The 13,057-nt window shown below is 46.4% G+C and overlaps 1 protein-coding gene and 1 long non-coding RNA gene across 2 annotated transcripts; one reads left to right on the top strand and one right to left on the bottom strand.

Annotated features, from left to right (window-relative positions):
- Positions 1-1,873: 1,873 nt before the first annotated feature.
- Positions 1,874-2,674, top strand: LOC115539769 (uncharacterized). The gene is made up of 3 exons (XR_003976034.1): positions 1,874-2,093; positions 2,377-2,438; positions 2,512-2,674. It is a non-coding gene; the product is annotated as an uncharacterized LOC115539769 (long non-coding RNA).
- Positions 2,675-5,487: 2,813 nt separating this feature from the next.
- Positions 5,488-8,713, bottom strand: LOC115539755 (keratin, type I cytoskeletal 13). The gene is made up of 7 exons (XM_030350553.1): positions 8,315-8,713; positions 8,106-8,188; positions 7,856-8,006; positions 7,634-7,768; positions 7,422-7,520; positions 6,928-7,112; positions 5,488-5,917 (listed from the first exon to the last, which is right to left on the bottom strand). The coding sequence occupies exons 1-6, from the start codon at positions 8,630-8,632 to the stop codon at positions 6,933-6,935; spliced, it is 966 nt and encodes a 321-aa protein (XP_030206413.1). The 5' UTR covers positions 8,633-8,713; the 3' UTR covers positions 5,488-5,917; positions 6,928-6,932.
- Between the last annotated feature and the right edge of the window lie 4,344 nt (positions 8,714-13,057).

Here is a 13,057-nt window from a genome sequence, read left to right as displayed (position 1 = left end):
TGTATAGTAGCCGTTTCAGTGCAAGTGTCACATTTCGAACAACCCTTGGACACATGCTCTGCATCACCAACGTTTTACAAAAAACTGCCGTTGGCAAAAAAACGCAGTGCAATACAAAGAATTTCCTCGGAACTGAGAGCGTGTCCACGATGTGTCATGTGAACTATGTGAGGGCTGAGAATATTGTTTAGATAGATTATATATGATGCAGAGAAACGGAAACGCTCAAACAAGTACTCATCAGGGAATGATAAAACATCCAATCGGGGTCTAATAACCCTCTCCCAACTGAGATTTCTGCGGAGTATCTGCGCCTCGACATCCACTGGCTCTTCAATAAAAGGACACGCCATGTCTGCCACTGCCTTCCGTCTGCAGGCTTCAACTTAAGAGCAGGAGAAACTCAGGGTTAGTTGAAGAAAACCTGCCAGCGAGCAGGTTAGTTTCACAGAGTATGTTGCTCGGGTAACTGACTCAGAGTTAAGCTGAACTGGCTTTGTGAAACCGAAAAACCGGAGTTTCCCTCATCTCGGGTTTAACTAACTCCGAGTTATCAACAAGCTCTAAGTTAAAACCTTAACTATAGGTTGACCAACTCTGAGCTGTAAAAGTCTGAATTTTCGGTTTCAGAACAGGTGATAAAACTTAGTTCAATCAACTCTGAGTCAAGGTAACTCTGACTGAAGCTCGTGCATGAGGATATAAAAAGCCCTCATCGATGGAACACAGATAACATGATTCACCATGGCAACAAGTACTAACAAGCCTCGATCCTCCTACTTCTCCCCAGCGGAGTTGCAAATCTTAATGACTGCATATGCAGAAAGCGGGCATATCTTTTTACTAAAAAGCAATACTATGGCAGCAGACAAAAAGCGGGAGCTCGTGTGGGAAAAAATAGCTGACCGAGTCAATGCGTGAGTATTTATTTGAGATTTATTTGAGAAGTTTTCTCTTGAATTTTCACTTATTCAACAATTATATTCCATACGTGTGTTTGTGCGCACAAGTGCAACCCAACAGGCCCCAAACTGACTTGGCAGCAACTAAAAATGATATATAAATGTAGTTCAAACAGTTAAGGTATAATTTAAGTACAAGCAATTGTGAGGTTGTTTATCATGTCCTCATCAAACAGCATTTAGTGGCTGTGTCATGCCAAATTTGTACCAGCTGCCAAATTTGTACCGGGCGCGTCATCCATACGTAATCCATTCCAAACCTGCCTGGCAACAGATGATCGCGTCGTCCGTTGCCTGGCAACGGATGATCGCGTCGAATGACGTGAAATGTTCACGAACATTCGCGAACCTTCTATCTTGCGATCCGTTATCTGTATTGTGCTATTTCGTCCTTGACCTACTTTAAACACTCAGTTTACTTTCTAAATTTGATTAAACAATTAAATACAATACAAATATGAAGTAAAAACAAGTGTTATCTAGCGATCCGTTTTCTGTATTATGTTATTTCGTCTTTGGCAACATGAGCGTGAATGTTTTTTGAAACCCGCTTTAAACACTCAGTTTACTAGCTAAATTTGATTGAACAATTAAATACAATTCAAATTTAAAGTAAAAACAAGTGTTATCTAGCGATCCGTTATCTGTATTATGTTACTTCGTCTTTGGCAACATGAGCGCGAATGTTTTTTGAAACCTGCCCGGCAACGGACGACGCGATCATCTGTTGCCAGGCAGGTTTGGAATGGATTACGTATGGATGACACGCCCGGTACAAATTTGGCAGCCGGTACAAATTTGGCATGACAGCTGCATTCAACATGTGATAGATATATTCAAGTAATTAGGGAAATCTGCTAAACAAAGGAAAATCACAACAATACCAGTATTTAATATTGTCTATATGAAAGCAACACCTAAATGCCTTTTATACATACAAGTCTCCATGTTTGTGTTTTCTAGTTATCTTCAAATTTGACCCCCATTATAGCCAACAGAAAAAAGGCTGAGGCACGCAAAACAGGTGGCGGTCCACCACCACCACCTCTCACAGAGGCTGAAGAGATGGCATCTCTGGGGGGAGCTCATCGGACCCAGCCATGCCCCAGGACACAGGCGGCTACATAAGAGGTAAGTTATTCAAATGAATGGCATGTACATCAATCCTTTTTCTAGTGTTCAGTAATGGCCATCCATTCATCTTAGAAACCACTTGCCATGCTGATTTTTTTTCTTGTAGCAGTAGGCTACAGTTCTTTGTAATTGGCTGCTGTTGCTTTCAGATATCAATCTATTTTAAGGTGCCTCAGTTTGAAAATTTTTGATGGGACCTGCACACTATTGTAAAAAAAAAATGTAATTTGGTGGGGCACTTTTTTGGGTAATCAACTGTCTAATCTTTATCTTCTACCAGTTACTGATGATGGTGTAATCTGTTTCGTGGAGCCTTCTGCCATAACACACATCCATGCTGTTGTAAGTACTCTTAATATTCGACAGATTTGTCATAATGGGTAGAATATAACACAAACATTCTGTTTCATTACAGGATGATGATGAAGACACCTTATCAGCTGCCACAGAGAGGGAAGTAATAACTTTGGTTTCAGTTAATTGCTCCACAATACAACTTGCAACTGCTTTCTCTCTAACAGAGCAATGCCGGAAGTTACAATGAGGAAGAAGGTCCATCAACCTCCACAGCACAACTTACCTCAGTAAGATGTTGTTCAGCGTTGACCCACAACTTATAATGACACTAAGTAGACATGGCACTGTGAAATTCAACGTCATTTATGTTCCTATAGCTCCCTGTGAAACAACTTTACAAAGTATATTAAGAATCCCAAATAAACAAATCACACCTAGAAATGGAGCACATAAGGCTGCAGATCACCAAAACAAAAAAGGAAATACAACTGCTGGACCATCAGTTAAAGGTGGGTGACGTGCCCACAGGGGGATGTTTTTTAATTGTTTCAACAACAAAGGATTAACAACTGTACAACATTTGCCCTTCTAGGAAATAAAGAAGACCCCATAAAATGAGGCATATTGTCGTTCTTTGACACTGGGGAGGTGATGGGTCAGTTAGAAATGATTGAAGCGTATCATCACTCTAACAGCTCTTCCATCTCGTGCATCAGCAGGGGGGTCAGGATTATTATCTGGATCATTGGGGGAAAGAGTAGGACATTGTTCTCCTCTAATAGTTGCAATGTTGTGGAGAACCACACATGCCACTATAATGTCACAAGCCCTTTCCGGGGTGACCCTGAGGCTACGAAGGCACTGGAACCAGGCACTGGAACTAGTATGCCGATCTCCACTCTGGCTCGTGTCCTGCAGTGAGCCAAGTTGTAGTGTCGCTGTGGGCCAGGGTCAGGGTCAGGGTAAGGGGTCAGCAGATAGCGCTGGCAGGGGTACCCTCTGTCTCCGAGTAGATAACCATCAAACTCTCCTATGATAATATAAGATACACTTTATTGTTTCAGTTGCAATAGGAGGAAAAAAAAATATTGATCATAGCATATAACTATATACTGGATATATAAACTATATATATAAACTCACCATGGGCAAATCTGGCACTGAGTGTAGAAGCTTTACGTCAAAGCTTTATGACATGAATAAATTATTGCTTAGACTGTTAACTGCAATTCTGTGGAACTCTTCTTTGAGAAGTCTGCTGGGTCTGTGACTTGGGAACACTACAAACGTGTATAGTAGCCGTTTCAGTGCAAGTGTCATATTTCGAACAACCCTTGGACACATGCTCTGCATCACCAACGTTTTACAAAAAACTGCCGTTGACAAAAAAACGCAGTGCAATACAAAGAATTTGGACTTGAGATTCATGCAGAGTATCTGCGCCTCGACATCCACTGGCTCTTCAATAAAAGGACACGCCATGTCTGCCACTGCCTTCCGTCTGCAGGCTTCAACTTAAGAGCTGGAGAAACTCAGGGATAGTTGAAGAAAACCTGCCAGCGAGCAGGTTAGTTTCACAGAGTATGTTGCTAGGGTAACTGACTCAGAGTTAAACTGAACTGGCTTTGTGAAACCGAAAAACCAGAGTTTCCCTCATCTCGGGTTTAACTAACTCTGAGTTTTCACTAAACCTGCTTTCTGAAACGGGCCGCCGGTCCACTTGACATCAGGTAGGCGCATGATTGTTTATTTGGCTAGAGGTTTTTCTAATGTCTCATTTTGGCCGCTGTATGTGGTGCACTTTCCTATCCTTAACGTAAACATTAACCTATTCAGTAGGCCTGCCCCGACGTGAGTCAGACATGACGATTTGTCTGTCCTTTATTTCCAAACTATGTGACAATTGCATGTTCATCAGCCCGATTTTCAAAAATCCTCGGGGGAGAAACCCCCAAACCCCCGCTTTAAAAGGACTCAAACTTCTGGGCTACAGCCCCGGATGTTTTCAATTGCTGGCGACGCTCCTGCCCTTAACCATTCATTGACCACAAATGTTGATCTACATAGCATATCTTTCCAGGTCACAGCTTTACCCTTGAACACACATCAACCATTATGTATAAGGAACGATGGTGTACATGTGAGCTTTACCCTTGAAAAAGGGTAAAAATGTCAAACCTAACTTATAGGGGAGAGGTGATAAGCTACTTTCCACCATTAAAGTATCTATTTGTTTTATAGGCCTAATAATAATCATAGTTTACCATAAAATATAGGGTTATTTTCTTCCATACCACCTTGACCCGACTTAACATTTGGTGGTGCGTTCATTTTACTGTAAAAATGAAATTAATATATTATCCACATCAAGTTATATGGATCAAACATACGGTCAAATTTATCTTGTGAATATGGGTTATAAATATGGGTCAATATTGGTCGTAAACGAGTCTCGTCCTGACCTTGAAACTAGTTTCTAAAAGATGAGTTTGGCCTGGATTTTATAATATCGGCATATCATATGTACTTTGCATATAATCTATTTTGATTTATTTATTATTCGGCCGAATTGGAGTTGGTCAAAAAAGGGTCACATTACGACACGGCATCCAAAAGTCAGAGGTCTTTGACCGTGGTCGTCTAAACGTTCGGTGGGTCTTAGCCTAGTCAACCGGGAATAACGGTTCCATTTTACACAAGCTGCTATGAGTCGGAATGATGATGAAATGTTATAATTATTCAGGGTTCCGTTAGACTATCTCAGGGCGATACGGAAAAGTAGCAACAGCAAATCAGGCCCATCTGGCACTTAATGTACACACTCATTGAATGTCATTTGTCCTGGCACTTAAGAATACTACTCAGCATTGAGTAGCGTCCTATCTTTGCTATCTCTGTTCTGAACAGGGAATGGGTTAACCTAGTGATGGTTAGCGCTTGGCACTTGGTTCTATGGACATCCTTACTGTACAGACAGCAATAAACTGTTCTGAATGTAAATGTAAATGTTATCATTTGGTTGAAAGGGAAGGTCCACCAAAACAGAAGCTTCTATTGATGCAAAAATAAGTGATGAATGATTCTCAGGGCCACGTTTTAGTCAGCAAGGTAGAGGACTCTTTATTATTTTGATTGGATCCAAACACAGCGGGCACGACACAACAGCTCTGGGTCTTTGATTCCTGGGTGTGTAGGAGAGGGGAGTCCCTGGATGTGTAGTTTGGAGGTGTTGGCCTCTGGTTCCTGGATGTGTAGTTTGGAGGTGTTGGCCTCTGGTTCCTGGGTGTGTAGTGGGGAGGTGTTGGCCTCTGGTTCCTGGGTGTGTAGGGGGGAGGTGTTGGCCTCTGGTTCCTGGGTGTGTAGGAGGGAGGTGTTGGCCTCTGGTTCCTGGGTGTGTAGGGGGGAGCTGTTGGCCTCGCCTGGTGCTCTGCCTGCGGTCGAGAGGGCTGTCCTTACTGGTGGGTTCAGCCTCTGTGACCACGCGGTAGGTGGTCTAGGTGCTGGAGCTGGAGCTGCTGCCAGTGCTAGGGGTGGGGGCGAAGAATTTTATTATCGATAAAGCAAGCCATTAAATCCAGTCACCTTCCCTGAATATCAGAGCCTTTTGATTATGATTATGGTGGTTTATTTTGAGTACAAATTGTAAATAAAGCAATACCTTGAGATGGTATGGATTCTCCTCCCATGTGCTGTGATTTCCCTATTGGATAATAAAGAACTATCTCCTCTTATATGTCCTTTCCCGTGGCTTTACTTCCCTGTTGACCTTTTTTATGTGAATGCATTCATGGATGCTGTGGTGGCACACGTTTCTAAAGCGTGCCTTAAAGGGGTGATATGCTACCACCAGGTATGAGTGTGATTATCCATTACAGGCCATTTGATGATCGGCCTTTTCTTGTACCTTAGTGACATCACAAAGGGGCGTGTCTACCTAGATGTATGATGGACAGATCAGAAACGTTTGCTACGGTTCACTGGGAAGGCGGGTAGACACACGGGGCGGAGCCTCAGGAGCAGGGGGCGGAGCCTCTGGGGCAGGGGGCGGAGCCTCTGGGGCAGGGGGCGGAGCCTCAGGAGCAGCTACTGGGAGGGGCTGGCTGTCTGCTTTCCACATGCACGCACACACATACACGCACACACACGCAAACACACAAATACACACGCTCACAAACTCACACAGACACCCATGCACACACACACGCACATTCAAACACACACACACACACACACACAAACATACACCCACGCTCAAACACACACGTGCACGACAGACATGCTTACACGATCCGCACACGCGCACGCACAAAGGACACACATGCACACACAGGCACACACGCACACACACGCAAAGACATGCACTATGTCTACCCGCATCTATCCAGCATACATCTAGGTGGACACGCCCACTTGGGATGTCATGAGGACACAGGGAAAGGCAGATCATCAAAGGGCCTGTAACGGCTGACAACACTCACACCTGGTGATGTGACATCACCTCGGGTAAAGACACGCAGCCTGTCCCCTGACCCACCTGGCTTACTCGTCCAGCAGTCTGCGGTACTCTGCGATCTCCATCTCCAGGCGCGTCTTGGTGTCCAGCAGCATCTGGTACTCCTGGCCCTGGCGGTCGATGTCGCCTTGCAGGTTGACCAGCTGCTCCTCCAGGCTGGTCGCCTGGTTCTCCGTCTCCTGCAGGGTGCCCTCGAGTGGCCCTTTCTGTGGTCCGCAGGGAGGGGAGAGGAGGGGGGAGAGAGTGTTTAGGAGGGGAGAGAAATGGACCAATGTCACCTCTCTTAGGTTCAATAGTGGAAAATACTAACTATGGTTACCCTGTCCCAGAACACGCCCTAATTAACTAGGGTACAAATATCCCCTGACCACACCCTTAGTAACTAAGGTAACCCTGTCCACACCCTAATTATCTCAGGTAACCCTGTCCCCTGACCACGCCCTAATTAACTCAGGTAACCCTATCCGCTGACCACACCCTAAGGTGCGGTCTTCCGCAGACAGCAGTGCACCCACCATGGTGAGCTGTGATTGGTGCTCTCTCTGCAGGGACTGCAGCAGGCGGTTGAGGTTGGTTTCTGTGCTCACTGCGACCTCCTGTTTGACCGTCGCCGCCTGCGATGGAATCAAACACAAGGAGCTGAAGATAAACACTTATGTAGATGGAAAAACGACGCAGCATACAGAACGGATAACATGTTCTGTCCAGTGGAGTCCTCGGTCCCTACCTTCTCTTGGAACCAGGCGTCCAGTTCCTTCTTGTTCTTGGCCGATGCCTGTTCGTACTGCTTGCGGATTTCTGACAGGACGGCGTTCAGGTCCGGCGTCGGCCCCGGGTCCATCTCCACTGAGCTTCTGAAAGGCTGTGTTTAGGATCAGAACGTACGGCGGTTAGACACGATGAGACACGAGGAGACATGCATGACGGGAGCCTGGCGTTACAAACCCACCTCCTCGTGGTTCTTCTTCAGGAAGATCTGCTCCTCCTTCAGCCCTTCAATCTGCATCTCCAGGTCAGACCTAGCCAGCACGTCCAGCACCCTCTTGAGTCCGGCGAAGTCCACCTCCACCGACTGCCGCATGCTCAGCTCGTTCTCCCTCCTGTGGAGCACAGCGTTAGCGAGGACTACCCTCAGAGACATCCTCTCTCTACAGTCAGCCTGCGCAGTCACGGTGGCTGTCGCTCTCTGGTCTTCTTACTTTGTCTTGAAGTCGTCCGCCGCCAGCTTGGCGTTGTCTTTGGCCAGGTAGATGCTTCTGTCGACACACATGGCGCCATGGATCTAGAGTGGTGAAGAGCAGGGCAAAAGAACGCAGGAGTAGAGGAATGAGTCATTAAGCGAGGTGTTCAGGAGGACAGACGGTAAGCAGCGAGAGGCAGGGGTCTTCCTGAAGCTCAGGGGACGTACCTTGTTGTGCAGGTCTGCGATGGAGACGAAGAAGGCGGAGTAGTCTCGGGATCCGGGAGAGGTTTTGTTCTCCAGGAACTGTCGGATACTCAGCTCCAGCTCGGCGTTGCCGTTCTCCAGGGACCACACATCTTCCAGGTAGGTGGCCAGGCGGTCATTCAGGTTCTGCATGGTGGCCTTCTCGCCGCCGCCTCCGCCACCCAAGCCGCCGCCAATGAAGGGGCTTCTGGCACCAAAGGAGATTGAATTGTTGACGCCGATATTGGTATTTATGGAACTGTTTCGACTGGAACTGTCGGTGCTAACCTCATGTCCCATCGTATGTTTTGTAGGAGAGGAGAACCTGGAGATGAAGAGAGGAGGAGAGAGCGACTGTGGTGCACTCCCCTGCTCCTGCCCTGCTCTTTATAATCCCACAGCGGAGGAGGACTAGGAGGCGCAGAGACGGGCTGGAGGGAGGAGCTGCCACAACACTCCTCCACCTGCCACACACGCCCTGCTGCACCATACGTGTTTGGAGGGAGGGTGGAGGGTGGAGGTTGGAGGGTGGAGGGTGGAGGGGGGAGGGTGGAGGGGGGAGGGTGGAGGGTGGAGGCTGGAGGGGGGAGGGTGGGCACCCACCAGCTCGTTACACTGATTGTTAACAAGAAGCTGTTGTTGTTTGGTTGGCAGGAGAAAAAAAGAAAATGGGGAAATGGGGCGGAGCCTCAGGGGTAGGGGGCGGAGCCTCCGGAGCAGCTACTGGGAGGGGCTGGCTGTCTGCTTTCCACATGCACGCACACACATGCACGCACACACACGCAAACACACACGCTCACAAACTCACACAGACACCCATGCACACACACACGCACATACAAACACACACACACACACAAACATACACCCACGCTCAAACACACACGTGCACGACAGACATGTTTACACGATCCGCACACGCGCACACACAAAGGACACACATGCACACACAGGCACACACGCACATACGCATACACACGCAAAGACATGCACGCATACACACACACGCAAACACACACTCACACAAACAGCACACACACATACAGGCTACCCAAACACACAATGCACATGCGCACATGCACATGCGCACACAAACACACAAATATTTTTTTTGTGAAACAAAAATACTGCATACTTTGAGTATATGTTCACCTGCAATGACCCAGTATGAGAGAGTAACGGTCTTTCCTCTCGTTTTGTGTGAGCTGTTTCCGCCAGTAGAGGGCGCTGTTACTGCGTCCATCTCCTCTGTGTGCAGGGAGTTGGGGTCAGGCTCTGCGTGCTGCCGGCTCCTGCCTGTGGGGCCGCGGTGGGAGCCGCACCCATTTTCACTAGCTTAACGAAAGTCGAACGAAAACCATGCCTGGTTTGCTTTGTGACCCATTGTCTGGGGCCAAACTGCTTTAAATACTGTTTTTAGTTACCAAGGAACTGACCGCCTGCTGAGGATGTTTATTGGAGCTCTAGATACTATCTGAGAACTAACACACTTAGTGTTGGCCTGTTGGCTCAGTGGATATAAAACGGTCGGTACACCACTAAACCCTAATCTCATTTAGTATCATACCGTACTACAGCATTGTTCTCCACCTACAATAAACTATTGTTTGGAATCCCATCGAAGTTGATTGCAAAAGAAAAAACGAAATTTACTAAGGGCACAACTGGTGCAATAGATTGTGTATGAAAATTAAGTTGAAGTTGTGTGTTTTTTTGTGGGTAGCTCTCAGTGTTACCTATTAATGTTGGCACTTAGTTTTAGCTCCTAATGTTAGCCCTTGGTGTTAGATTCTAGTGTTAGTTCTAATTGTTAGCCCTTGGTATTAGCTCTTAGTGTTAGCCGTTAGTGTTAGCTCTTAGTGTTAGATCTTAGTGTTAACACTGAGGGCCCTATCTTGCATCCGGCGCAAGTGACTTAGTCACTGGCGCATGTGTCGTTGCTAGTTTACAACTGGCGCAGAGCGCTCTTTTGCCACCTGCGCCACTCGCCGGTAAATTAGGGAATGATCTTGCGCCCCAAGGGGCGGTTCGGCGGAAGGAGGAGGCGTGTTCTGGCGCAAACGGTATTTTGACGTTTCTGAAAACCATTGCGCTACTGACCAGGAAATACCTGGTTTAAAGTCAGTGGCGCGTTGTTCAGACGCTATTTTAAGGGCGCATGCGATGCATACGGATTGCTTGTGCACCTCGCGCATACACTTTGCTTCTCTCATCTACCTAGCCGCACATTCTTGGTAAATTATTTGGGAAAGAACAGCTGATGCAGCGGTAATAAGTTGTAGGCTACTTTTAAATCAATGCATCTGCAAACACCGTACAGCAAACACATATTTTCTTGACACAGACATCGTGTAGGCCTACATGCCCATAACTTTTAGGATTGATGAGTAGGCCTATTTGATCGTGAAAAGCATTGTTTTACCGCGAGTGAGTGTTAAAAAGAATGAATGAATGCGGGCGCGCGTGTGTGCTCTGTAAGGCGCCCAGTTTCCAACCTCGAAATTTCACTTCATTTAAATTTAATTTGCATCGTATTTGTTATCCTTACCAGATGCCCGAACCACCTCAGCTGACTCCTTTCTAAGTAAAGGAGCAGCGGCTCTAATCCGAGTTCCTCACGGATGGCTGAGCTTCTCACCCTATCCCTAAGGGAGACGCCAGCCACCCTTCTGAGAAAACTCATCTCGGCCGCTTGTACCCGCGATCTCGTCCTATCGGTCATCACCCAACCCTCATGACCATAGGTGAGGATAGGAACGAAGATCGACCGGTAGATCGAGAGCTTTGCCTTGCGGCTCAGCTCTCTTTTCGTAACAACGGTGCGGTAAAGCGAACGCAATACCGCCCCCGCTGCTCCGATTCTCCGGCCAATCTCACGCTCCATAGTTCCCTCACTCGCGAACAAGACCCCGAGGTAGGCTACTTGAACTCCTTCACTTGGGCAAACTAAACACGTAACGCATAATACAATCAATGGCAATGTCTATTACCGCGGGGACACATGCATAGGATAGCATACAATACTGATAAGAAACAATGTTTATAATGTATTGCGTATATCATTAAATAGAACCACAGTTACCGCATATCATATGTTATAGCCTATCATACGTTTTCTTTGCCGACATTTATTTGAGGACTCAGTATATTCCATGTGTGAATTAGGCCATATTATTTGGCAATAAACTAAGCCATTTGCAGTTTGAAATTCTCGGAGACTGCAGACGCGCTGTCAAAATATCAACTCGTCCGATTCAAATGCGCTCATGGCTCTTAAAGGGGATGGGAGCTGGCACTCTCATTGGTTTGTTGCACGTTACGCCCAAACCACACCTACGGGTAATTAGGCTGCTTCAGACCAACCCTTTTGACACTTGCGCCGCGGCGCAAGCGTCATTTATCCGCCTGTAAAATAGCGATAGCGCCGTAGAACCGCCCACAAAGCTACTTGCGCTTTGCGCTTTCCCACTTGCGTTTCAGACCGTTAAAATAGGGCCCTGAGTGTTAGCCCTGAGTTTTAGTTCCAAGTGTTAGCTCTTAGTGTTAGTTCTTATTGTTAGCGCCTAATGTTTGCTCTTAGTGTAGCTCTTAGTGTTAGTTCTGTGGTAGAAATTACTGATTATATTCTATGGTAAACTGTGATTATTATGAGGTCTTTATATCTAATAGTGGAAAACACACGGTGCCTGGGGGTCTGGGTTCAGAACGGATGGAGGGGCCCCTAAAAGGAGCAGGAAGCTATGGGGTTAAGGCATGCTGACCTCAGCCTAGTGTCTTGGGCTATCTTTGCTGACCATTTGTTGTCCATTTGCTGACCATTCAGGTTAAAATGGATTTATGACTGAATGGAGGCAGACACCTCAAGGAGAAGCTGCTCTGTTTGTGTGTATAAAAAGACGCCGCAGTTTGTGAACCCCAGTGACTCTATAGATCTACTCAGGCTGTTGTCGTTGTTGTTTTTCTGCACGATAAAGTCTTTTGTCAATTCTTGCTCCGGACCCCTTGTTTTCATTTTACTCTCTGTCTCTCTTGAATTAGTCTAAGTGTTATATATCTCAGTTAATCCACAACAGTTCTCAGTGTTAGCTCCTAGTGTTAGCACTTAGTGCTAGCTCTAAGTGTTAGCCCTTAGTGTTAGCTTTTAAGGCCGGTTTATAATCCTCCGTAAAGTGGTGTACGTAGACAAAGAGAGCCTGTCGGAGAACCTCTTCGTAGGTTCCATGAGCATCCAATATTAATTAGCTATCCGTCGTCGCAACGGAGACGGCAAGGGCTGGGATTGGTCCACTAACAAAATTATTTCCGGAAGCAATTATTTCCGGAAGCAAAGTACATTGTTTACTTTGCACATTAAGGACCAATAAAACACCAAATAGGATTTGTTAAGCTTTGGAAGTTTATTTACAAAACGATTACATGGTTGTAGTCAACATATAAGATCGATCGGGCGGCGAATTGCATTGCGCATCTGACGGATACGCAATGCAAACCGACGGAGAGCATTGAATGCTCGGGGGGTCTATTTACGGAGACTGGATACGGATTACGGATGCAGAGTAAAATACTTTGGCCTATAGTGTTAGCACTTAGCGTTAGCACTTAGTGTTAGCTCTTAGCGTTGGCTCTTAGCCTGGACAGAACCGGGATGACCTCACTGGTGTTAAAACATGATACACAATACAGAAGGAGATAGGATTAGAAACACACAACATTTCTGCTTCTGAT

Source organism: Gadus morhua, chromosome 3 (genome assembly GCF_902167405.1).
Source record: "Gadus morhua chromosome 3, gadMor3.0, whole genome shotgun sequence".
Classification (NCBI taxonomy): domain Eukaryota; kingdom Metazoa; phylum Chordata; class Actinopteri; order Gadiformes; family Gadidae; genus Gadus; species Gadus morhua.
This window is presented reverse-complemented; position numbering and strand designations above follow the sequence as displayed.

Bases quoted from the DNA above. Each gene is read 5' to 3' on its own strand.
- LOC115539755 (XM_030350553.1), bottom strand. From the start codon at position 8,632: ATGGGACATGAGGTTAGCACCGACAGTTCCAGTCGAAACAGTTCCATA. The intron at 8,189-8,314 runs GTACGTCCCCTG...TCACCACTCTAG, and splicing joins TCGCAGACCTGCACAACAAG to ATCCATGGCGCCATGTGTGT. The intron at 7,769-7,855 runs GTGGGTTTGTAA...TCCTAAACACAG, and splicing joins TGAAGAAGAACCACGAGGAG to CCTTTCAGAAGCTCAGTGGA.